At 34.6% G+C, this 27291-nt stretch overlaps 1 protein-coding gene across 3 annotated transcripts; it reads right to left on the bottom strand.

The window, feature by feature from the left end:
• Window positions 1–299: 299 nt before the first annotated feature.
• TMPO (thymopoietin) lies at window positions 300–25703 on the bottom strand. Of its 3 annotated transcripts, XM_004464134.5 has the most exons (9): window positions 25114–25696; window positions 18336–18462; window positions 16950–17108; window positions 11560–11657; window positions 4955–5074; window positions 4762–4857; window positions 4232–4342; window positions 3204–3292; window positions 300–2528 (listed from the first exon to the last, which is right to left on the bottom strand). In XM_004464134.5, exons 1-9 carry the CDS (start codon window positions 25390–25392, stop codon window positions 2243–2245), a joined length of 1365 nt encoding a protein of 454 aa, XP_004464191.1. In that variant the 5' UTR covers window positions 25393–25696; the 3' UTR covers window positions 300–2242. The 3 variants fall into 3 exon arrangements, with proteins under 3 accessions (XP_004464191.1, XP_004464192.1, XP_004464190.1); XM_004464135.5 differs by lacking the exons at window positions 4232–4342; window positions 4762–4857; window positions 4955–5074 and having other exon boundaries at window positions 25114–25687; XM_004464133.5 differs by lacking the exons at window positions 300–2528; window positions 3204–3292; window positions 4232–4342; ... (1 more) ...; window positions 4955–5074; window positions 11560–11657 and adding an exon at window positions 13163–15990 and having other exon boundaries at window positions 25114–25703.
• Between the last annotated feature and the right edge of the window lie 1588 nt (window positions 25704–27291).

The following is a 27291-nucleotide window of genomic DNA, read 5'->3' as shown; positions in this document are numbered from 1 at the left end:
AACAGAGGAAAAAAAGAAAAGGAGACTGAAAAGAAGTAGTTACTCTATTGGAGGAAGTGGGAGAGGTATCTTTGGAGCTTCCTTATGTTATTCTGTGAGTATAATGGCTATACATTGCTTACCTAAGAACTAATGAGGAACTTACTATCATGAATAGAACATGTGAGAACAGACTAAAGAAAGAACTAAATCCTCAATAATTAAAAAATACTCTACAAGTTATGTTATCTCAGAATTGTAGTATGTTATTGTATAGTTGTGTTGTAAATCTGGAAAGCATTTATGCAATGACAAAACCAGAGGTTAATTACTTTTTTATTATTGAATTATATTGTAAAGTCTTAACTACTACATCTACAATTTAATCAAGAAGAAATGCTTTGCATTTACATCAAGGACACATTTACTCTAGTGGCATAAAACAGACACAGACAAAAGACCAAGTACATGTTTTAAAAAATAAAGACTACATGTTTTAGCTGGTCCTACTTTTGCTATTTTGGACCACACTTTTCCTTTTAGAGAACTGACATTACAGACATGTTAAATCTGATTTATCTTCCCACATTTTTAAACATTAAATGCGGTTTCTCACACTTTCTAAGTTATAAACAAAAGACTGAAAACAATATGGGAAACAAAACTTAAAAACAAAGTAAGACCTGCTGTTACCCTATAGCGGAAAGGTTGAGTAAAACGTGGCCCCTCTGTGGCTCATCTCAAAGAAACACTTTTACTCAGAGGCAAACATTTCTGATCTAGGAGTAAGTTTCCCACTCCCTCTGCAGGACCAGATCTTCAAGTGTTTCTGGTTTTGAATGCAAAGTAAGTGAAAATGTCTACAAAACATCAACTAGCTAAAAATCAGAACAGGGCTAATTAAAATCAAATTTCTGTGCCAGTCTAAATATATATCTTCAGCTTCAGCTTTTTCCTTTTTTGAAAGTGTCATTTTTATTGTAGATGATATTCAAAAATAACTTACATTTTTAGTGTGCTTTATGTTCAACAATTCTAAGTCTGAAATGCAAATGATTTAAGTTTTTAATTTTTTGTTTCACTTGATTCTATGGGAATTTCAATTACTTACAACTTTACTTAGCCAAGTTATACATGAGGTAAGTGTCAGCTTAAAAAAAAAAATCCACCACAAAGATAAAGTTAACCAGTTCAAGAGTATACAAAACCATAATGCCCTCCTCATATTCTGAGTTTACAATTTTATGAGTTAACTACTGTATATCCAAGAAAAGTTTATGCATTGAAAGCAGATACTTTTTTGCACTTTATAATCAAATTATGTTGGGAAATACAGGGCAAAAAACTTGGCAGAATTTGTTTTTGGTAACAGGAGACAATGCAATAATGAATCCAAATGGAACGTAAGACCAGTGCTTAAAGTTTCTAACTTCTAAACAAACACACATACTTATCTATCTAAAAATTATTTATGTACCAAATTGTACAGAATAAATGTTTTGCTGTAAATAAAGAGGACAAATTTCCTATTATGGCTTGATAGCCAGCTAATAGACTTTAAAAACGTGTATAGCCAATTTACAGTAATCTAAAACACATATGTTTGCACTAAAAGATCCCTGCTAAAAATCAACTGTATTTAAATGGGTTTTACTGAAGTAGGACATTCATGATACTAGAAATCTTTTAAAAAGTGAGTACAATAGGGCTACAACAATAATATTACTATTAATAAAAATTACAGATTATTGCTGTACTTTTCCCCATAAACACTATCAAACTTTGTTCAAATTGTGCAATTCCAAATTACTTTTCCTCTTACTGAATTTCATTATGTTTCACATATCTAAAGCTCTTAATTCAGCAGAGAATAAATCTTAAAATCTGTTCTGTAAGAATTCAAGGTATTTAAATGTGTGGCTTCACATTATACTACCATGTTTTGCCCTTCTTGTTTTCCAAATACACAAAAACAATATACATTTTTCTCAAAAAATGAAGTAAAGATGTCCACATTAAAAAAATAAAGCCTACAAAAAGTTCCAGAGCTAAAAAAGGTTATTCGTATGGCCACAAAGTGATCTCCTACTAGTCCAAAGTCCAAAACATTTAAATGAAGTCCATTTATATGCCTTCTTTTCAATGGAATACGACATTTATCGCGGTGAAATCACATTTTAGTTCTTGAGTCAACAAGAGTACAGTGTTTATATACAGTTATTAAAATTAGGAGACCAAGTTGAATGTGCCAAAGATATAGCATTCAGTTGGATTTTGCAGACTTATCAGAAAGAAATTTAGTGAAGGGATTTCCTTGGTTGGTTTCCATAGCTTGATAGACCAAAAACAGAAAGACTGCCACAACAACAAACAGCAAAATTTTTATCCACACAGGAATGGAACGTCCCTTTTTTGTTTTTTCTGACTTGACATCTACCAAGGGAACATATTTAGGAACATATTTAGATGAAAAAGATTCCTCCATCCTGAAATCACTGAGTTCTAATGGCCGGCCTGCAGCCCCTTTGATTGGCCTGCGACAACTAGCACTGTTGGGAATGAAAGAAGAGAAAAATAAATTTTAGATAAAACCTTGATTTAGATAAATAGCATAAAATGACATTGCTCTTTGTAATTCCAAGTAGCAATAAAAGTTATCACTGCTACTCCTAATTCCAAGCACATTCTTTTGAGGTAACTAAAAAATTATCTCACAAGTGGTCTCAGTTAAGTCAATAACCTACTTTTAAACCTCTATTTTTTCATTTAAAAAGTCAGATGTGTATCTTTTATCAGAAAATAATATTTAGATAAATATTTATCAGAAAACTGATAAATATTCTGTAAATCTGCCTTCTTAAAACTTTTCCAAAGCTTATTTAGGAGATAAGTGTGTGTGTGGGGAGGAAGTAGTTTGGTTTTAATTCCTTTGTCAGAAAACAAATCAATGAATATTTAAACACAGCCTTTTCATTTAGGATAAAAGTATTAGGAAAATATTTATTTCCTTATTATATGAAATATACAGTGGGCAAATTATTTATCTACAGTTACTTAATCAAAGTATTTCTGAAACTAGCTCAACTTTCAAAAATATGATCATCTGGTAGTTTAGAGGAATTAAAGTGTTCCCAGAAGGAGAACAATTCAATCCTGAGAACAGAATTAAAATAAAAAATTCCCTAGTAGAATGCACTAATACTTGTTTCAATGTATGTGAATACCTAATTCCTGTTGGTGTAGATGCTTCAAAGGGAAACATTTCCTTAAGAATATCCCTTTCTACTCTTCTTTCCTCTGTTTTTTCTCCCACCTAATAAGAAACAAACAATCACAAGTTAAAATTTAAGTAAAAGTACAATAATTAAAACAATTTTAAATAGCAGTTTTAAAGAACAAAATGCATTTAAAGAAATCTACCCTAGTTTTTACAAATACTGTTTCCAAGTTCATTATTGCCTAGGTGTCCAAAAGCTTCCAAATGCTCTTCAAATTTCTTCAATATGAAGATACCTTAATGTGGAATTTTGGGGGGGGGGAGCACCACATATTCAAATAAGTTTTTTTTAAAAAGTCAGTACATCTAATAGGGCAGTATAAGTTTCCTCAATGGATATACATGCATTTCTTCCTGTTAAAGATTCTGTAATAAACTGTCAAATATAGAAGATATCCACTTAACACGGACCTTGAACAAATTTCAGCTATGTTTTAAATTATAGTTAATCCAATTTTCCCAACTTTAAAAACATAAAATCTTTTAACAACCTAATTGTCTTGCTGTTTACCTTTATGACCAAATAAAAATAAATACTTCATCTCCTTCAGTAGTCACTAAAATTATAATGCACCATGCAGTTAGTTCTTTTAAGCTTAATTATACAGGATTTAAATCAAGCATCAGATGTCACTTCAAAGACCCATTATTTGACTTTTCAATCTAACAGACAAAAGTGTAGCCTCCCTCCCTCACAGCCTCAACCGTGACAAACAGAACATACTACAAGTAGCACATAAATGACCACTGCCTTGAAAACTGGATGTAGGCTCATAGTAGCAAAAAAAAGAGTATTAGCATATCATATTGTGTTAGGGTTAATTTCCACTTCTACTACTAAACCTCTCTCTTTAAAATAATATACACTCCACCCAATAAAGAAAGCACTGCACCCACCCACACCAAAAAACAAATAAGAATATTTCTTCTTTAAAAGATTAATGACAGGCCTCGATCTAAATTTTATTCATTTACTTCAGCTCTTGTCAATGGTTTCTTTGGTGTTCTTCTGGGTATGTCTGAGAATTCAGTGATTGGCAGAATAGGAGCTGCATGCTTGAAATTTCCAGTCACCCTATTGACAACCTGCCAAGATTCAAATTATTCAGACTCAGAATTATCCAAACATAACAAAGACACGTAAAAAAAAAAGAAAAGAAACAGAAAGATATTCTATGTCTGTAATATTTACAACTTTCCCTTAATATAAAAACTTTGGCAACAGAGCCTACAAACACATTAAGTGCTTTCACATGTGCCATCTTATCATTCTTTAAAAAGCATCCTTATAGTATTTAGGATTCTTGTACAATGAATCTTATTTATATAAATTTGCTATATAAAAAAATTCTTAAGTTCAGAACTGTATGGAGAAAATCAATTTAAAATACAGTATTTAAAAACATGAAAAATCTGAGACTTGGCAAAATTCACCACCTCCCCAATTCTAATTAAAGGGTAATTTACAAAGAATACCACTTGTATAATTTATGAAATATATTTACTAAGCTTTCGTTGCTTGAAGCCATTATGGTTTCAGCTATAGGAGTACTCTCTGAAATTACTGCACCATCTATACGAAAATGTTCTGAAGTTTCCACCTGTTAGTTTGAAAACAAAACAAACAATAAATATAAAATAATCACTAAAACCCTACCAATGTGAAAACCCAATTCTAAGCAATAAGCCTTGCATCACCCTTTTCCTTGGAGTTCTTCTCGACCCTCTTGTAGGTTCCCTAGTTAATGCCTGCAGAGGTCCGCCTTTTGAAGATCCACTTGTCCATTCAGTCTCAGTTATTCCAGCTTGAGAATAGCTCTATTCAAGCATCGACACATTAAAAAGCCATATTCTAACATCAAACACCTTAATAATAGCCATATTAGTATACTGAGAAGCCAAGACAAACCTCCAAATGCTAGCATTTACAAACATGTCCTCAAAATATTTCTAAATAAACTGATTGAACTAATATGTAGGCACCGGAAAACACTAAAAATATGGTGACATACACTAAAGAAGAGCCTATCATCTCCAATAGCTCACCAATTATATAAAAAGTAGGAAGAAAAGTATATCAATTATCACTGGCTACTTCTGTGACTGCTAGATGGCTCTAGTATCACAGCAATGTCATTGGCTGTCTAAACAAAAATCACACTAATCATGACTTAGAAAAAGTCATTTGTGATAACAAGTAAATTTCCTTTTAAAACTAAAATACAAACTTTTATGATTATTGGCATATCAAACATTTTTTTTATATGGTTAGGGTTACTTAAGTGAAAGATTTTGAATTATAATCCACACATAGCTATCTGAACTCAAAAGGTGTCAAACCCTTTTGAAAACAAAAAATGTCAAAATTGAGCAGCAACACAAACCTAGTGCTCATCCTTTCATGACCGTGTAAACCTAAAACGTCACTGCAAAACCACCATGTGATTCACTCCTACAGAAAAATAAGGAATGTGCTAGACAAGTTGTTACCTTCCTGTCTCAGATTCTTTTCTCCGTGAAAAGTGGATCAGTATTTCCTCATTTAACACATAATTGAGTAGCCCTTACATACCAGTTTGAAAATGACTAGGTTAGTGTTTCTTAGACTATAATATACATAAGAAGCACCTGGAGCTTTTGTTAAAATGCAGATTCTGATTCAGGAGAAGTGGGGTGAACCCTGAGATTCTGTATTTCAAATAGCGCAGCATTCAATTTTGAAGCCACTATTCCATGATTCTTTTTAATTATTTTAACCAGAAAATATCCACCAAAAATGATTATAGTAGAGTGTTGCTTATATTGTCACTTTTGCTTTCAAGTTAATATTTTATTTAGGTAACATATTTTTATAATCAAGCCAGTGTCTATTAATTTAAAAGATTTGTTTTGCTCTTATCTTGTGTCAAAAGATACTCTTGTAACAGAAGCAGTCATCCAATAAATGTTTATTTGGCTGAAAGCATTACTACCAAAATCCTGCAAGGTACACAATGTTTCATATATCTAATTTTGTATCTAGCCATATCTAGAATTGTCATCACAAGAGTTTTTCTTTGACTTAACCTGAATCACTGGGTTGCCTTATCCTATCAACTAGCTAAAAATTTTCAATGCAAACTTAATGTTAGTCAAAATATTACACACACAAAAATAGTAATGCTTATTAATAGTCAAAATCCTTATTATGTAAATTAATAGAGTAACTAATCTGAGTTTTCAACCCTTGGCTGTACAGTATCATTTGAAAAGCTTAAAAAATAAGCAAGGCCCCCAACTCTACCTTTGACCAATTAAATCACAACCTCTTCCTGAAAGACCTTGGCTTAATTTTTATAGCTCTTGAAGGGATTATAATGTGCAGCAAGAGTTGAATACAACTGAGTGAAGAAAACAAAGCGCTTTTGAACTACTTTCATTGCTGCTCCCCCTTTAAAGAATTACATTACTTGAAAGGGCTAATAAAGTTTTCAGTTCTGCAACTGAGCCTATATAAAGACCAGATATTGTGCCTATATCCATAAAGATAAGATGGGGATAAAAGACAGTCATTTTGTCCCAGGTTCAATCCCTGGTACTGCCTAAAAAAATAAACAGCCATTTTCCTTAAAATTGTTGCCTACAAAACTCTAGGACTTTGTATTTATGTTGTTTTGAATAATCTCATCAAAATTTTCACAATTTTACCAGTTATTAAATCATTTTGGTTAAGGGGAAAAAAATATGAAGAAATATGTACACTATTAGTATCTGTGACTATAAAGATCAAGTTCTAATTAAAGATTATTTTCTTCTGTGAAAGCAATTTAAGAGCTCATATTGTGGGAATGGCTGAGAATGGGGATGTTCACTATACATCACTTAAACTTTCTTTTGTTGTTTGGATTTACTAAATTCTCAAGTTGAGAAATGTCATCCAATTTTATTAGTACCTATATATCACCATCTAATTTAGAATTAATCAATCTTCACAGAAAATTCATTGACAATCCTTCACACAATCAGGAAAGATATTCTGAAGATTAATTTTTAGAATCCACTAAAAAAACAATTGGCTTTGAGAAGAAAATATGAATAAAAATTATAAAAATATAATCCAATGTTTTAATTAGCAAGATGGATCATACATTAATATAAAAGAAAGAAATTCATTGGTACATGAAAAAAAGTAAAAACCTTTTCACATTGCCTTCTGATAAGGTATCAGGTAAAAAGTTAAGCAGTAGGCATTAGGTAGTAAGGCACATGAGAACACAGAAGCTGGGCTATTATAGAATGTTATAAATCCCAGTAAATAAAAAAAAAAGCTCTGAACAAAAAAATTATACAAAACTAAGTTATTAAAAGAAATGACCAGGATAACTAAAAGCTACTTTAATTCTGAAAAGCTCACTATCACACAAATAATCTTAACTTTTTTTTAACAGGGTCAAATTTCTCTATTAGAGGAAGGTACTCTCATGCATTGCTGGTTGGAAGGCCAAATGCTTCAACTCTTATGGAAGGGAATTTGACCATATTTGTAATTTCGCAATTACATAAGCATTTGTAAATAAACCTGTAAATAAATTTGGCAAAATTACTTGAGCATTTACCTTATGACCCAGCAATTTCACTTCTAGATTTCCCTATGGTAAATTGACAAAAATAAGAAATGACACATGCAAAAGACTATTCTTAGTTTATTGTGGCATTCTTCGTAATAGCCTAAAACCAAAAACCCAAATACCCACCCAAAAGCAAACTGGCTGAATAAATTACAGTACAGCCATAAAACGCAATACTGTGCAGCTGCACAAAGTAATGAGAAGATGACTTCATAATGAGAAGGAGTGACTCCAGAATATGCGTTTCAACTGAAATCAGAAAGGTCAAGGAATGAGAAATGTAGGCTGCCTTTTGTATAAAAGGGCAGGAACACAAATAAATTTACATATTTACTCATATTTTAACAAAGAAATTATAAACTAAAAAATAATAAAAATGATGACCTATAGATTGAGTGGAAAAGGAGAGAAGCTAGATTTCTGACTCACCCTTGCTTTGCCCAAATGAAGCCACATACAAATTCTCAATTTTCAAAAAAATTAACTGTGAAAAGAAAAATGCAATCTCTAATATTAGATAGCAAAACTAACTACACAAACGGATGGCCTTACACACAAAGGAAAACATTATTTCCAGTGACTTTAAAGCAGTGTTTTGACTATCCTGAGGACAAGAAAAACTGAAAAAATTTTCAAAATTGCAATTAGCGGCCTTATTTTTAGTAGTAATGTTATATTATAATTCTTAAACTTTAATATATATAGTGATAATTTCTATAGTAATACCGTTTTAAGAACCAAGCCATTGATCCTAAGAGAAAAGAGATACACGTATAACACAAAGAAGTTAGATAGCTTATAATCTTAATTTGAAATATCAATATAAATTCCTAACTCTTTTTTCCTTTTTAAAAAAAATTAAAAAAAAAAAGGAATTCCTAGCTCTACCTACTGAAAAGGCTTAGAAGTAAGACAACCAGTAGGAATATACACCCAAATATGCAGATTGTAGCCTCCAAATAGCATTTTCCATTAAAAGAAACAGGTTCCCTGGAAAAATGGCTGATTTCAGATATGAGGTAGGAAATAAAACATGAAGCTGGGACATCTTACTGTACCAGAAAACAACTACTAGAGACAACTGAGGTCAATAAAAGATATAGAAACCAACTCAGTAATTCCACTGGCTAAAGATGATACAATGTGAACATTAAAAAATGACTACAATTGACTAAAACAAATAAAAAAGATAAAAGCCATAATACTAAAATCTTACTGGTCACCTTTCACAGTGGCTGGGTAACTGTATTTTGAAAACTGGTATAAAAAGGCGAGAAATAAATTTACCCCGGCTCTCCTGTATGAATTTTATTTCAGGGTCACCATGCAGTTTGAGGGAATATATGGCCAGAATTAAAACAAACAAAGAAACAAACAAAAAATCAATGGAACTATACTACACAATGAACGCTAAGTTAAACCTATGGACTATACTTAATAACAGTAAAATTCTAAGAATGTGCTATCAGTTATAATAAATGTTCCACAATGCTGTAAGGTGTGGGTGGTGGGCAGAGTATGGGAATCCTGTATTTTATACACACAATTGTTCTGTAAACCCACAACTTCTCTAATAAAGAAAAAAAATGGTTAGAGAAAATAAACAGAAGGAAAAAAAAGAATTATTAGTAGTAGATGCCAAGGAATGAGGCAATAAGAAAAATCCCCATTTTACAACTTCAAATGAAGTAATAGCTCAAGACAATAATCATCAGTAGCTGTTGAATTAAATAAAAGGAGGACCTGGAACTTTATAATGGATGGATCAGGCTTTTGACATCTGTTCATATTATTAATTAATTTTAATATTAACAAAGGACATTATGTATCTCCTGAAATTATGCAATAGGAGGGGCACAACACTATTTATGAAGTATTCCTGCCCAAGAAACAACCTGATTTTAACCAACCCTTAGCCAAATGAAGCTAAATGAAATAAAATTAAACATTAAGTGTAATTTCACATTCCAACTATTTAATAGCCATATGTGGCTAGTGGGTACCATAAAGGACAGGACAGATTTAGAACACTTCTATCACTGGAGAAAGTTCTGCTGCATAGTAAAGTATAATATAACACCTACTCTACAGGAAATGTAAGGTATAAAAGAGCAAATTATATAACATTTGAAAAAGCAATCTGAAAAAGCAATCTGCCAAAGAATGTGAGAAGTTCTGTAGAGAAATGACCTGGTTTCTTCATTGAATAAATGGAGGAAGGAGGAACTCTTATAGTGGGAATGGCCATAGATTTAAGAAATTAAAAACAAATGATATGTGGATCTTGTTTGGATCCTGATTTGAATAATTTCATCAAAAAAGAAACATTTCTGAAACAACTGGAGGACTCTGAACATGGATTAAATATGAAAGAATTACTGGTATTGGTATTATGTATTTTTAAAAAATTCTTTTAGAGATACATACTGATATTGTGTGAAATGATATATCAGATTTAATAGCCTCTACTAAAAAACAAAACTACAAAAGCAAATTGAAAAGCTAGAGGATAGAGGGGGAAGATGAAACAAAACTGGTAAAGCATTGATAATGACTGAGGCTCTACTTTTCATTATGTCTGATTTTTCCATAAGGCCATGGTCTAATATGGTCTGTCAACTCCAAAATCTACATCCCCCCCTCCCCCCACTATATATCCTGTTCCTCAGTTTAGATTCTTATCTCAAACACTTACCCCTTAAGTATATATATTTTACTTATCATCTGACCAGTCATACACTCCTGCTAGCACACTACCACCTTGTCTTCACACTCTGGACCAAAATCTCAAATGTTTGTTTCAGATTTTCCTAGTCTCTCTTCCTGTTATATCCTTAATCTTCAGCATGCTACTACAGCTCTTCCCTAACAAGCCTAGAGTTCGGTTCTACGTTAAATGCAATCTTTTTTCATTCAAATTTCTATATATTCTCTACATAGTCACCAAGCTTGTTTAGAAATTCAGCTTATCAATTACATCAAATGAGGAGAGGGATATAGCTTAAGAAATCTCAAGGATGTGTCATTTAAAAAATGATAAATATAAGATGAATAACCAATGAGAAAAATCTTCCAGCCAGGTATCAAGTAAGAGCAGGAAAAATCACTCAGTATAGCTGCCTTGTAGAGAATCTGCCAAATTACTATTAGGTTAAAGCTAATAATGTGCTCTGTAAACTAGTTCATTTCAGTACCTGGGCTTACTTTATTTCTAGTTTCTTATATTTTCCTTTGGAAAAATTTTATCTTACCTCTCCCATAACGAAAAAGGCAATTTCCCCCATAATTTTCACGTAGAAGAAAAGAAAGAAAACTGTATGGCTTTAGGACCAGACTAGCTTCCAGGCTAAATGCACAGTAAGAAGTCTGAAGACCAAGACACAAACATACCTTCCCCAACTTTCAAAAAGAATTATTTGAATCGTACTTAGCACAAAATTAAACTTGCATGAGACATTTATTAAGCATTTATTTTTACAGCAAGGAAAGGCTACAACACACTTACAAAAACAAAAAGTTGGGACTTCTAATTCCACTTTATTGAAAATGGAATGAAGGGTTGAATTTGCTAGAACCTGGCTGTCAACTATTCACCAAAGGCTAAAACAGAGATTAGTGTTGTCAAGGTATTATTTATACCTTTAATGGTAAAGATATTATTTATATCTTTAATGGTGATCATAAAACTAAGGATACCTGATTGTGTTCAAATCTTCTTTGCTTGAGTATTACTGGAGTCTTTGCTTTCCCCTTCAGTGGTTCTCTCTTCTCAAGCTTAAGCTCTACTTTAGAGTCTGAAAATAACATCAGAGAAACCATTACCATCTGAAACTTACTACTAAGTACAAAGCATCCTAATATTACTTAGGAATCCTGAGTTTAGGCACATTAATAAGTAAAACAAATTTGTCTATTGTTATTACCTCAACAGGTGAAAATTATTAACTATACTTTCTGTCCTCATTATTTTATTGAATTCTTATCCCCCCACTTCTTAATCTGATCACCATTTCCTAATTATTCTCCTTGCCATTTTCTGGGACTCATATATCCTTAAATATGAAGTGAATTAAAACTGTTCCCATGGAGGATTTTTGTTAAATGCAATTTAATTTGGGGGAAAAAGGACAAAGTACTGAGTTGCTGAGATTCTTTTGTCCACGTATTACATTATTATTTGACCAATGTAAGCTTATTAAGATTTGGAACGTGGAAGGGAGAAAGCTATACAGAATTTTAAGAATGAAAAAACCTGTAATATATCGTCTCTAAAAATTCAATAAATGGTAATTAACAATAACACATATGTACCATTTAAAAGTCTCTCCTCCCTCATTTGTAAATATAGTTACAAAAAACCTGGGTACAACTGAGGTGGAAGGCAGAAATCTTGTTCGCAACCAATCACAAGTCATTCCCTGCCACCCCCACCCTGCCCATAACCAAACCAAGATAACATTTCTTCCAAGGGAAACCAGTGTTCTTATGTATTAGTTGGCTTACACCATGATGGCTATTAACAATTCAAAGATATGTCTTTCTCTCTTTTTTAGGAGGTATTGGGTATTGACCTTGTACATGGGAAGGCTATCAACCACTGAGCTTCATCTGCTCCCTGACATATCTTTTTTAACAGACCCCAATATTCTATTTTTCCAGTCTTGGATCTTATCATCTTTGAAAGAGCTTTTTTTTTTATTAAACTACTGAACAAAAGCTTAGTTTTGCACGAACTCAATGTATTTGTGCTAAGAGTGGTCAAGATAGCTGTATTATGTGTCTTGCTAACTGTCCAGTCAAGTATTAGTCAAGAGACCACTTGGCAAGTTTCCCCAAATTGCACAGTGACTTTTACCAAGTTAGTTCAAACAGTCTAATCTTTATTTAGGACTGAGCTATTAACTCTACCCCCCACCGCCTGGTAACTTCTTTTAATGGATCTATCCGTGTATCTACGTTTGGTATAACCTTTACTCTTATGCTTTGTTAACTCAGAATCTAAGAATCAGAAAGCACAAAGTAAAAAACTCATTAAGAATTGAACAGAAATTGATTATAGACAAAAAAAAAAAAAAACCCACCAATTTTCTTACAAATTTAGATTCCAACAGCAAATAAAAATATGGTCCTCAAAGGGAAGAAAATCCACACAACCATTAGAATATTTTCAATTACACCACTGGAATGTCAAGTGAACTTCAGTATTGAAATGGAAAAGGTATGTGTATAAACAAATATCTAACTTGTTGCAATTCCAAGAATAAAACAAACATACGTTTCTGAAGACCACACAAAACTGTTCAAATTTAACAACTTTATTGAATTTGCATAACCATTCTACAGTAATACATTAAAAAAATCACATAGCAATTAGTAGGTACATGAATACATGTACATTTCAGAAGACAAGTAACAAATAAAATTACTCCCAGAAAGCTGTAAAGATGGACATGTATAGCTTAAGAATATGGCAGTGGTTAGAGAAGTACCCAAGACACTATATTTGCTTATGCTTATTGCAAGTGTTTTCCATAAAAATATTAAAAAATGTGATTATCAAATAGACTGTTTCATCTTACAATCACAGAAATGGTAACAGAGGATAATACACTGCTTTACACAGATACATAAATACTATATATTATTGATTTCTTATGGCTCTTTTTAAAAACCAGTAATTCAAATTTGCTTTTAAAGTTTAGTTTGCAAAGCTTAATCATCCATGAACTATACCTTTCAAGAAAAGTATTACTAAAAAATCCCCTATCTGTCCAGTGTCTAGTTAATCTGAAAAACTAAAGTGAGGGTGAGAATGCATTAATCCAAGAAATCTATTATATTCTAGAAGAGTGTTTAAGTGTGACCCATGGATTGGCACTAACCCACAAAATGTCTGCTACCAGTCCATGAAGAAAAGAGGAGTGTGCACCAAAATTCGAACCAACACGTTTATCAATAAAGTTTTACTACCCCAAAATCCCTGTCAATTAACTCTAAAAAGGACCTTTAGATTTAAATTCTGGTGCATGTTTGTCTTGTCTGTGGACCAGCACTTTGAGGTGCACTGGTAAAATATTATGTTGTAGATGTAAGTAAAAAAACAAATGTAAATGAAAAGAGCAAAAAATATGGACAAGTTCTAAAAACTTAAAAGATACTTTGATGGGAGTATTAAACAATAAAAATCATTGTTCTGAATGTATAACAAGTGTTTAGTTTTGTCCTAGGTAAAAAAGAGAATACATATGTTGCTCTTAAACAGTAAAGATTCTACTTATCCTAGTTATTATAATTTTCCTAGTTTTAAAGAGTTGTAAAAGCATAAGTAAAATGGAAAATAATGAACTATTTAAGACAAAAATGTGATCTAGAAAGCTTTAAATTTTTGTACCAAACATTCTATTTGTTCAACTTAAAAAAAAAGAGAGGCAGTTCTATGCAAGCAATTATTTTTGTACTATAATCTGATGGGCAGAAGCTTAACACTTTGAAATTAATCCAAAGACTAAAAAAAGATTTTAAAAGAAAATTTTGGCAGATACACCTGAAATTCCTAGAAAAGCTCCTGATTTCCCTGTATCAAAATAAGATGTCTTTGTTCTTAACTTTATCAGTGTTTATTTCTGCACTTTTTAATTACTTTGTGTATTTCTTCTCTGAATAATGTCCCACCTTTAAAGGGAGTAACAGCCAGCTTATTCTTAGAAGCTGGATTAATTTTGCAATCCTTCAGCCAAAGATATCTGCGACCCAGAGTAGAAGATCCCATTGCATGGGCAGCCATCTTCACTTCATCAAATGCAGCTTCACAAAGAAATGAAGCCGCATCATATGTTTTGCTCAGAATCCCAAGTGCCTGGTGCACATGACTAGGATCAGAGCTAAGAATTTGTGCAGTTTGACTAATGTCTGCCTGCATGGCCCTGACTACAAAAGCACTATGGGTTGCAATCTGCAATGCTGATGCTGCAGCTTCATATGCTCTACTGAGTGCTAGGTCCAACTGTTTATCACAAGACTCAGCAGAGGCTGCCCGAATACCTGCTGTTGGAGTGGCTTCAGAAATAAACTCTAGGATTTCATCATCTACTTTTGGAACGGATAATATCCGTGTTGCCTCTCTGGAAGAAACTGGATACTTGCATGCCAATGAAGGCAGTTGCCTGTCAATTTGCTGCCACTCCTCTTCAATTACTTTTAAAATAGATTCATGGAGAGGAAAAGATAGTTCTGAGGCATTTATTTTATCATGCTGTGATTGCTTAGACAATTCTATGCCTAAGGTAGTAAGTGAATGAGAGACAACAGTTTTAGCAAAAGAAGACATTGGTTCATCTTTAGGTAAATTTTGAAATGCCACAAATGTTCCTGAATCCCTTTCCTCTAGTGCCTTTTCATAGCGTCTAGGGCGTTTTTGTGGAGGGGATAGGGATTCAGTTTCTTGAAAATTTGATCGTTCAAGTCTCTTCTGTGTGTTTTCTACATCCACTGGGGGTATAGAGTTAGAAGTCCCAGGCAAACTACCTACCCTACCCTGAACCAATAGAGAACTGACATAATCTCTGATTGCCTGAGCAAGGGGTGGAGAAATTACCTGTGATCTCTCAGACTCTTCTAGTCCCTTCCTTTCACCAGGAAGAATTGACTGATCTGAAATATGGGGCCTTTCAGTATATAATGGTTGAATTCCACTTTTCTCTCCACAGCAAATATTTTCTAATATAGCTTTATAACAAGTAGTGGTGGTTTCTTTAGTCAGTGAAGGAGAAGCTGCAGCAGAGACCAACATGGCAGTGAGTTCATGCTGAGAAGATGACGAAGAACTTTTCTCTAAACACCTATCATGACTAGACTTGGAAGAAGTAAACAAATTCCCTCCAGAGGCTAACTTTTCCAACTGTTCCCTGCCAGGCAGGGTTGTGGCATTAAGAGGTTCCCTAGATGGGTCTCCCTTAGAAGTGTATACTCTCTTAGCTGCCTGTAGTTCAGTCCTGCCCAAAGGAGGACGGGTGGAGATTTCAGGAAAAGAAATACACTGAAAAAATCCACCAGAGGGAGTAGTTGGAAGTTCAGAAAAAGGAACAAAATCCCTAGTGGACTTCACTTTCTTGTGTTCTTTCTTCTTTCCTGTAGAGGCAAAAGAGGCAGGAAGTTTAAGCATTACTTGTGTTTGAGCTGATTTTATTCTTTGCCTCCTTGCTAAAATAGTGCTGTTGAAGAAAAAGGCTCTATATTGCATATTCTGAAAATCAATTTGACAGATTGTGCCCTGGCGGGCAATTCTTACGGAGATATAGGCAATGTGCATCAAATTAAACAATCACAAAATTAAGAATTCATAATTTAAAAGCTTATAAAAATCAAGCTGTACTACTAATACATTTTAAAGGGACATTTAATTCATGTACTACTCTAAAAAAAAGTTAAATATGTCAAAATTTCTTAAAATAGTTTAGTCTACTAAAAAAATGTACAAACTATTTGCTTTAAAGTTGCCTTAAAATCACATTATCTAGCAAACACTGTAAACAATTTAAATGTCTATCAATACAGAAGAGAGAAAAGATGCCCTATTCAAATGTTATCACTATATATTTATACAGGGAACAAAATAATTTTAATAATTAAAATTGGACCTCAAAAATATGATATGGAATAAAGAAAAGTGATTAACATTTAGTATATCTACTATATAGATTTTTAAAAAGCACAAGTAAGATAAAAATATATGTAAAAGTATGAAAAAATGGACTGGAAAGATAAGCATCAAAGTTATGTAGTGGTAACTTCTACAGAGGTGATAATGGGAATGTATAAGTGGAGGAACTTGGACTTTGTAATATTTTATTCTCTGAAAAGGTGATGGGCAATTTTAGATAATGAAAATTAGGTACTTGTACTTTTTAGTTTCTCAAAATTCTATCAACAAAAAATATTAAATCAAATTACTTGGAGGAATACTCCAAAAGATGTGAGCAAAAACTATATTTTACTAAATATAGTTTTAAATTTTATTTTCTTCATGGTCAAGTATCTTAAAATGAATCTGGAAAAAAATGTATTTTACTAACATTTTAAAATTTTACCTTCTTCATTGTCACTGTATCTGTCAGAGTCATTACTCCCATTTTGCCTTGTATTTTCTGCTGAGGAAGAAACTGTTGGCAGAGGTGTAGATGATCTTGATTCTGTTCCTTGTTCCCTCAGTTTCAGCAGCTTTTTCTCATAAAGCTTCCTGGTTGTTCCTGTAATAAGGCAGAACTTGCTTTATTTAGCTATTATTCTTGCCTGCTCTTAGATATTTCCCTACTAATTTTTGTTTTATATTTTAATATTTCTATTATTTCGAGTCCAGTTTAGGCATTTTCCTTTCCTAAACTTAAAAAATACTATAGAATTGATCCTTCCCTAAAATTGGTAGATTTTTTTGGGGGATTTTAAACATATGATTATACCACTGTTTACCAAAGAGCTCCCCAACTGTCTTGTCTTAGACTTTGTACTTTTTTCCAATACTAATTGTGAGTTTCATTCATTTTAGCACTTGCGTATGTAGAGAAATCATTTAATAAACAGACTATACCTCCCTAAAGAATTACTGTGATTAAACACCCACAACTCTAAGAGTCGATACACCTATAGCCACTGACTTATGGGAAAAAGAAAAGCCCTATAAATCACACCTAAAATATAACTTCTTTGCATTTAAAATGACCTTTTATGGTAAATGGATGACACAAAAAGAAATTATATACCAATCAGACAGCAAATTAAAACTGATTATAAGCAAATTCTTAACACATTTCAACATGTAGTGACAATTTAAGATAACATTTTTCACTGTCTCCCTTATTTAGGAAATGAAAGAAAATATTACAAATCCTCGCTTGAAACTATAGCTCTAACAAAAAGCAAATCCCCACAATTCTAGTGCTCAAAATGTTACAAAATTAAAATCAAAATGAGCTTTTCTTATCTTGAAGTTATTCCTAAGACCCTAAAAACTAAAGCATAACCAACCTTGCAAATCACCACCACCTAAAAGTAACCCAATGATATAAATCCAAAGTATTTAGTTCTAAGCTCTCTTTAAAAACAAAACAAAAACAAAGTTTGTTCTTAAGGGTATCTATCATTCTTGAGTTTCAACTGAGACAGGACTTTTTAAAAGGTACCTTTATGATAACCAAAAAAAAAAAAAAGGGGGGGGGTACTATGCTAGGAATTTAATAACCTGAGTTCTATTTACAAGTCTGTCACTAACTTACTGGGTTGGATGAATGTGGCCAAGCTATGCTACTTCAGTTTTCCTTTAATTGTCACACACTGAAAATACTATGCACCCTTATGGTCTCATCAGGAAGTGATATGAGCACCGTTATCAAACAATAACAATAGGGAACCCAAACTCTTAGAGAAACAATCTGGGGTACTGATTCATAGCAAAGACATTTGAAATTTTATCAGCTTACCTACAATAGGACCAGGATTCACTCCATATTTGACAAGCTGATCCAAAAGATCTTCATTAGTGAGCTCTGTTACATCTAGATCATCTTTATCTTCCAATCTGGGTTTATCAGTTTTCTTTGTGGCTTTCTGTAAACAAAGTCCAGTTATTTTTCAAATGAATTAGAAAATTTTCATTTATATATCTAAATACACCCAGTACACATTTATTATGATAAACATGCAAATTCATCTTCAAGTAGAGTTATAGTTTTATTAGGTATTAATTACTTGATTAAAAACTAAAAGCAAAATTTAATTTGAAGAAATTTTCTAAGTTCAATTCTAATTATACAAACAAAACAGCCAAGCCAAGTAACCCCATTTTAAAAACATTCTAGTTGAGACAAATTTTGGATTACATATCTAAAGTGGAGATCATGGCATCAAAAACCCAGAGAGAAAAACAAAACAAAAAACCAACAGACTTTAGACTACATTACATACTGTATTAAAATCAACTTCGTGCTTGTTTTCTTTTTTTTTTTTTTTAAAGATTTATTTATTTATTTAATTCCCCCCCCTCCCCTGGTTGTCTGTTCTTGGTGTCTATTTGCTGCGTCTTGTTTCTTTGTCCGCTTCTGTTGTCGTCAGCTGCACGGGAAGTGTGGGCGGCGCCATTTCTGGGTAGGCTGCTCTTTCTTTTCACGCTGGGCGGCTTTCCTCACGGGCGCACTCCTTGCGCGTGGGACTCCCCCACGCGGGGGACACCCTTGCGTGGCACCGCACTCCTTGCACGCATCAGCGCTGAGCATGGCCAGCTCCACACGGGTCAAGGAGGCCCAGGGTTTGAACCGTGGACCTCCCATATGGTAGACGGACGCCCTAACCATTGGGCCAAAGTCAGTTTCCCCTTGTTTTCTTTTAAGTAACTTAAAAATCATACTGCATTTCTTTAAGCATGTAACTCTTGATGGCAAGGGAGAAATAAAATATGAAAGTTGCAAAACAAAGCAAGATAACTGTATATACCATATATATAATTTACTACTGACCTCTTCTGGGATTCCTTAAATTTAAATTAATCCAGAATGTAAATACAGTAATTATCCAGTAGTAAATTGTATATATGGTATATACAATTATCTGGCTTCACTTTGCATCAAGAGTTACATGCTTTAAGAAATGCAGTATGATTTTACTAAGTTTATATTTATAGTTATATATAAAAATGATTCCTTTTAAACATTTATCAGACCTTAAGAAGACGAAACAAATTTTCTCCTTGTAACATAGTTACGAGCCAGTTTGTGATCCTTGAAGGAAACTGGAGACTTCATAGTCACACATTACCTCTGACACAGCTTGATCACTTAGTACTGACAGCCTTAGTACTGACTATCATTGATTATAGTTAATGTGGAATAAACTTGGAGGGAAATTTCAAAATGAGTTTTTAAAGTAATTTAAGCAATGACAAATTTATGGGAAAAACTATTAAAAACAGGCAAAATGCAAAATAATGGGTACTGTTCAGGGTTGCAGCAAATAGCCTTACGAATGCCTCAATAACCCTACAAAGCATCAGAGTATGAACAAAAATGGCCACAGGGGAGGGAGGGGATGTAGCTCAAGAGGCTTAGTGCAGGCTTCTGACATACGATTCCCTAGGTTCAATATCCTTCTCTAATACAAACAAAGCAAAACAAAACTCAAAAAATAGCCACAAACATCAATCAAAGTCAATTTAGGCCCAAATTACAATTAAAGGAAAAAAGAAGGTCAACAATGCATTAAAATACAATACTGTATCCAAAATGCTTAAAATTACAAATTGTATGGACTGCTTATTTTCTGATGATGCCGAGGGGAAAAAAAAATCAGGTATTATTAGATTGTGTATTAGAATTTTTATGTTTCTGACAAATAAAAATTTGAAATATTTCATATAATGCAAGAGTTGGGAAATTCCTTTTTTTTAAGACTGACTAATGAGAACAATTACATCAGTTTAAGAGAAATCTTTACTATAATAAAAATATGGCAGTAAAAGTTACAGAAAGGGTATGTTCATCCTTAAGATACACACATATTGCTCCGATCTAGAATAACTAGGCTCAAATCGTGAAGCAATCCACACCTCAATAACAAAATAAGTTGCCTAGAGTCTAGGGATTCTATATTCAAAGCCTTTAATTCTCTAGAAAAATGACTGTTTTAATGAAATACTTAATCCCATTTTAGTGACCGACTTGAATTTTCCAAATTGTAGCAGACAAGTTGGGGAGAAAAACTCCATTATGTAACATAAATACTTTTAACAGAGAAAGCGTGATCAGATTTGTATTACCTGTAGACAATCCCTTACACAGTAAGAATGTTTAAATTTTATCATCACCAGACCATTTAAGAATTTCAACTTCTTGTAACAGCCTGAGGTTTTCAAGAAATCTTTCTGTGGCACTCACTATACTCTCTACTTTCTATTGCTTATCTGAATACATGCTTTAACTTTCCCAGATGGTGATTCCTTAAGCGAGTCTCCAAATCTGGCTCTTATCAAAACCTCCAAACTTTTTAAAAAGTTACTACTATTTTAAAAATTCCTACTCAAGTCTGATTCTTACCCTTGGGCCTGAGAATCTGTATTTTTAACATGTATCTCAGGTGATTGGGATGCGAGTTAAAGGAGCAGCAGAAAGCAGGGGCACTGTGCTACTCATTTTTACATCCCAAGCTGCTAAAAAAAAAAAAAAAAAGTACCTGACACAGGTCTAGATAACCAATAAATATTTTGTCAAATGAATGAATGAATTAAAGTACAATCTGGGGAGGGAACAGTAAGTCACTTATTTTTGAAAATTCATTTCTTATTAAGAAATAACACAGGCTTATCAAAGTAAGGAACAAAGACTTTTACACTTTCCTTAAAACAATGAAAAACCTGAGCTGTACAAAGGAGTCTTAAGTGTATGACCAGTAAAATTTGCATAAGGTACATTCATAAAAGGCTACGTGATTTTTAAAAATTCTATTGGAAGAAAATTCCAGAAAAATAATGCCATATAATAAAATATTAAATTTAGAGACAAAAATTGAGATGTAGGTAGTATGGTGCAACATGGTTATCAAGACATCAGTTTTAATCAGGAAGAAGGAACTGTTTGCATTGATTTCTGCCTCCAGATAAATTTGTTACTTTGAGTGAATCACAACCACTTGGAGCTTCCTCAGTCAAAAATAGTAAGTACTTACTTTTTGACAGGCACTGATCTCCAATTTCTTCTTAGCCACCAGATGATCTCTAATGTCTTTTTCAACTTTAACATGTAACAGCTTGACAATACCAACTATGAGCTACTCTAACTTCATTAAACGCTATCTTTAGTAGCACAGGTACTAAGTATAATAATTATGAAAAGACAGATTCGATTGAACACTTACATACCAAACTAAAATTGTATTATTATCTTATTGAATTCTAACAATTCTATGAGATAGATACTAATACCCTCATTTTCTTCAGGAAACTGAAACCCAAGGTCATAGAGTTAACTCAGATAATCTTCATGCCATGTTATACAGTAACACCCAAATAGATTTTATCTATCACTTTTACATACTTATCCAAGTCTGAAAAATTGTATTAGAGTAACTTTGCATTGTATTGTACTGAAGACAAAAACTTCAGACCTGAGCACAAGACATTTCACGTATGCATTTTCATGTATGTAGTCCTCAACCTTATTATAAGTAGCTATTTAGATCATTCCTACATTTCAGCTGAAAAGTGATGATCTGAGAGGTGCTGTTAAGGTCATCTGAATAAGTAGCAGCCCTGGAATGGGAATCTATTGCTTTCTGATTCAAAAGCCTGTATATTTAACATCTTACTATAGTATGGGGCCAATTTACGATTTAATTAACATTGCTAACATACTTCTTATGGTTCTATTTCACATCTTTAGCTATTTTCAGTTTGGAACTCATACTCCACTAGACTAACGATTCAAGAAATGTTACCTTCCAAATGTTAATAATGGGGACAACTGTGTCTGTCTGATGATGGGGTGGGTTGGGGTGGGGAGTGTATATCGGAACTCTGTATTTTCTGCATGATTTTTTATAAACCTGTACTACCCCTGAAAAAAAAATTCTGTGCTCCACTGGATCTCAAGTGGCTACATTTTCCTACTTTATACCTTGGAACAAAAAGGCAAATTGCCAACTCTAGAAAATTTCAACACCTGAATACTGGTGGCATGAAGATACATATAATTTTAAAAATAAACCTAGAAATAAGAAAAACAAAACAAACTTCCAACATGCAATATAAGAAAAGATAACACAGTGATGGCTAAAATGAAAGGAGTCCTTTAAAAATATAAGTCAGACAAATCAAAGAACATCTCAATTAAAAAATGGGCAAAAGACCTGAACAGGCATTTCTCAAAGAAAGATACATACATAAATGGCCAGTAAGCACATGGAAAGACACTCAACAGCACTAACCATTAGGGAAATGCAAACCAAAACCACAATGATACCACACCGCACCCGCTAGGATGGTTATTATTTAAAAACAGACAAATAAATAACAAAAGTCGGCAAGAATGTGGAGAAATTGGAACTCTCCTGTATTCCTGGTGGGAATGTTAAATGGTGAGGTCAATGTGGAAAATAGTTTATATGGAAATAATCAGATCATTAAATGAGACATAAAAAAACTTAGCATAACCTGGACATAGTAAATACTTTTAAAATATTACTTTAACCCAGAACTTATATGCATGGTGCTGACCAACTTGGCCAACAAAAAGGGAAATTTTTTTGAAGTAATATGAGTAAATAAAGATAATCATGATACAAAAATCTCAAGTCATTGGATTATTATGAGTCATTAGATTATTAAAGAGCACATGGTAAGGCACTCAGAGACAGGATAATTGAACTGAGACTTAAAAATCTTTAAAAATTCTGGTCTTCTCCCCCACCCCCCACAAAAAAATCAGGGTAGAACGAGCAATATTCTGTTTTACAAAGTTGCTGAAGGAAGAAACAAAAAAACTGATGGTTATTTCAGTGGAAAATTAATCATTCCCTTAAAAATGAATAATGAATAAGCCTATTATAGACATATAACCCAAAACTACCATGGTCCAAAATTACATTTGCACAAGGCAAATACAGGGCTCTCTAGAAGGCCTGTTTGCCTTTTTTTTAAGCGTGCTGATTTAAACGGAAAATATTTCATTTCAACCCAATTTTTACTAAAATAATTTGAATACTTTCTTTTCACAGAGGGGAAAACTGGATAAACTTTACTCCAAAAGTAAATTTATATGATGCAGGATTAAAGTGGCTTTCTTCAAATCCATAGAAACAAGGAACTAGAAACAATAAAGCGGGGCTGGGTCTTTTATTTCTTGAACAAATATCTGGCACTATTTACCAGGTACCCATTTAAGAGATAATAAAACTCAATTTCTTTACAGATCAGGGTAAGATTTTCAATTAAATTTAAGTGTTTATCAAAACTCTTTTATTTCCACCTGGGGAGTGGAGAGGCACACTTTGAAAAAAGCAACCTTGAGTTATACTAGTAACCAGGAGCAACTACTCTCAACTCCACATTCAATGCTTCACAAAGTACTGTATATGCTAATCACTAGTTTTCACCACATTTTATTACGGTTTGACGTCTAACACTAGGTAGATTAAAGCCAACGAAATAAAAGATAAAAACCACGAAGAAAAAAAAAGATAAAAAGAGAAATAAAAAGGAAAAAATGAAAAAACACAAAAAAACAAACAAAACAAAAAACACCACAGGGCAAAAAAACAAACTATTCTTAAACAAAATAAGCATTTGCTGGACCCAATCTGAGACTGGGATCAAGACATCTTAAACTGAAATAGCAGAACGTCATGAAATAAACATTTTTTTTCCTGATTCCCAAGTCATCCCTTTCCTCTCTTCACGTAAAAATTACCCAAAACACGAAACAAAAACCACTCCAAACCCTCAGTAACTAATTTTCAAACACTTGAGGATTGATAAGCACTTAAACATCTAAAATGCCCCTTTAGCTTAACGTTGTCTCCCCAAAGATGACTAGTGGCTGGACGAAAGTAAGGCAAGCACGGAAACATTAACGGTTCAAAAAACCCTCCATATGCAAAAACATAAAAAGGCGGGAATTTCTTTTCTCCCAAGTTTTGGTTAGAAATTAGTATGACACAAATTGCCCTCCAGGGAGCGCTCTGAGCCTCTGTGACTAGTCATTTCAGTTAATAAAGCGGGAAAACGCTCAAACGTAACCTATAGTATTTTAGCGCTGGCCCTTCCTGGGCTTTCGGAAAGGGCAAGGATAGTCCTTCCTCTAAATATCCTGGCGGCCGGTGTTCAAAGAACACCGAAGTACACGCGCGGGCTCCAATCATCCAGGGGCAAAATAATAGCAAACACAAAACTTGACACCTCGGGGACGCGGCGTCAAAAGACGCGAGCCCCCCGGCTCTAACTTCTGGCCTCTCACCTCCAGCGCCCTCCCCTTCCCAAGCCTGCAACCCCTGAGCGAAGGAGCTCGGGAGCTCGGACCAGCAACAGCCGACACAAAGCTCCCGCTTCAAGGATCGGGCGCGGGGGGCAGCCGCGCCACCCACGGGGGCCCGACGGGGAGGGCGGGGAGGGCGGGGAGGGAGGGGCTGCGGGCGGGGGCGGGCGCGCGGCAGCAACCGCTAAACGTCCGCCTTTGTGGACCCGGCCCGGTAGGAGGTCGCTCGGCCGAGAGTCCTTACCCTGCCAGCGGCGGCGCGGCTTCGGCTCGCAGCCGCTGCCCCGGAGCCGAGGACCGGGGTGGGCTCGCGCTCCTCGTCGCTGGAGAAGTCCGGGGGCCCCTTGCTGTTGACGCCGGCGGCGAGCGAGGGCCGGTTGCGCGCCGTGAGGTGCTGCAGGTAGAGCTGCACATACACGTCTTTGCGCTGCTCCCCGGCCGGGAGCGTCACATTGTTGGCGATCAACTCACTCTTCAACTTCTCTTTCGTCAGCACCGAGGGGTCTTCCAAGAACTCCGGCATCTCCGCGGCGAATCCCCTTCCCCGCAGCCTTCACACCCGCCGCTTACGCTGGCGCGCTCTCTCCTCGCAGGGGGCCGTGCAGCCTCCTCTGAGCCTCCCGGCTCCCGTCTGGGAGGAGCACCGTAGAGCAAAGCAAAAACTTACAGACACAAAGCAAAGCAAAAACCGGACACAAAAGCCCTCCGAGCACAACTACGGGCCAAGTAGGGCCAAGATAGAGCCCCGCACAAGCCCCAGCCCACACACTATAGGCGAGGGGAGAGCAGCCTGTTTCGCCCACGCCCCAAGAACGCGTGCTGCCATTGGCCGGTGCCGGGAGGAAACGCGGCGGTGATTGGTGGATCGGCTCGCGCGGGTTCCATTAGCCGCGGCGCGGTGCGAAAGGTTGTAGAAACGCAGTTTAAAAGCCGCTCGGGCGGGAGCCCAGTGTTTGGTTGTGGTTCCTGGTTGTTTTCTTAATTCTCTTTTCTCCACCCTTCCCTTTGGACTCTGATAAGGAACTAGTGGTAGTGCTTTTGTGCGTGGTTTCCTTTCCCTCTCTCTGTTAGAGAAGACGCTTTCCTTTCTGGGTTCAGTAACCTACAAACGGGCCGAATTTAATGCCCACCGTGAGGACCCTTGGCTGGGCCTTTCTTAATCCCGGGACCCTGGCCCACCGAAGAATAGGCGCAGTTTTAGCCAGCCCTGAAGTGAAAGAAGCGAAGCGTGTTTGTAGGAACGCCTACAATCAAATCAAGCACCCCTATTCCTTGATTTGATTTATTTGGGGTCGGGAGAAGGGGAGGATGTACTTTAATCTCCCTTTAGCTTGCGAAGGCTTCTTTTGTTCCTGAAATTCAGGAAAATCCAGACCTCTATTACTGGGCACTTTAAAATGTCCTTGATTTTTGACAAAATTGTATTGTTAAATTTTCCATTCCTTTCTTACCCTAAAGGTTGGGGCATTTCTAAATTGTTTGATTTGAACAGTTGAAAGCTCAAGGCAAATTCGTGCATGCATTTTTGTAAAGCGTAGTCTGGGTTAGATTTCCACCATAAGTATCTTAACCACAATTTAATCGATCTTAATGTTTAATAATATAAAATTAAAACACCTTTAACGGGCATACTAGATTTTAATCGTAGAGGATGCCTAGTGACCAAAAATTAGGCTGGTTACACTCATCAAACCCATATTACTGATGCAAACTGAAACCTGGTAGACTCTCAGGACTGAACTACAATTAAAATGTCTTCCTGTAAGGGACACGCACACAGTTTATGAAACAGATAAAAGTCAGTGCTCATTTTTTGTATTTAAATATTAAAAATGATTCCAACTAAAAAAAAGTCTTCTAAACAAATACCGCTGATGACAAATATTTGTATTTCTTACGAATTCATATATGTGAATGCATGTGTATAAATTCAAGATGCTTTCTTCCAAGAAAGGAAAGAAGCTGATCTCGATTTCAGGGCATCTTAATCATTTCTCAGCAATCTGACTTCCAAACTATGCTTTATAAGCTGATGAATTAAAAAAGAAAATTTACCTTTTCATTATGATTTCTCCATGATTAAGTTGTAATAAATTTAAAACAAATTCTTTAACTAAAAACATTCCCTAATAAAATTGAGCCATTTCATTTTGTTCAAATTGAGGAAATATTTCCTGCAATAATGGATTATTTTCCTAGAGGTAGTTTTGTTTTCTAAAAACCTCAATATTTACATATATGTAAGCTATAATATAAAGCTCAAACAAAACTTGCATTTTAGTAATTAAGTCTAATTTGTAGAATTTTAGTATGTTTTGTAAAAGGTACCTGATTTCTCTCTCTCTCTCTCTCTCTCTCTCTCTCTCACACACACACACACACAGACACACACACACAGACACACACCCCTTCCCTGGGCAAA

Source organism: Dasypus novemcinctus, chromosome 12 (genome assembly GCF_030445035.2).
Source record: "Dasypus novemcinctus isolate mDasNov1 chromosome 12, mDasNov1.1.hap2, whole genome shotgun sequence".
Taxonomy (NCBI): Eukaryota; Metazoa; Chordata; class Mammalia; order Cingulata; family Dasypodidae; genus Dasypus; species Dasypus novemcinctus.
This window is presented reverse-complemented; position numbering and strand designations above follow the sequence as displayed.

What these genes read in the sequence shown, in the direction of transcription:
- TMPO (XM_004464133.5), bottom strand. Translation starts at nt 25,392, where the DNA reads ATGCCGGAGTTCTTGGAAGACCCCTCGGTGCTGACGAAAGAGAAGTTG. An exon ending in GCCGCGCCGCCGCTGGCAGG is followed by an intron (nt 18,463 to 25,113) that starts GTAAGGACTCTC and finishes CTTTGTTTACAG; the next exon opens with AAAGCCACAAAGAAAACTGA. An exon ending in ATACAGTGACAATGAAGAAG is followed by an intron (nt 15,991 to 16,949) that starts GTAAAATTTTAA and finishes TTGCCTCTACAG; the next exon opens with GAAAGAAGAAAGAACACAAG.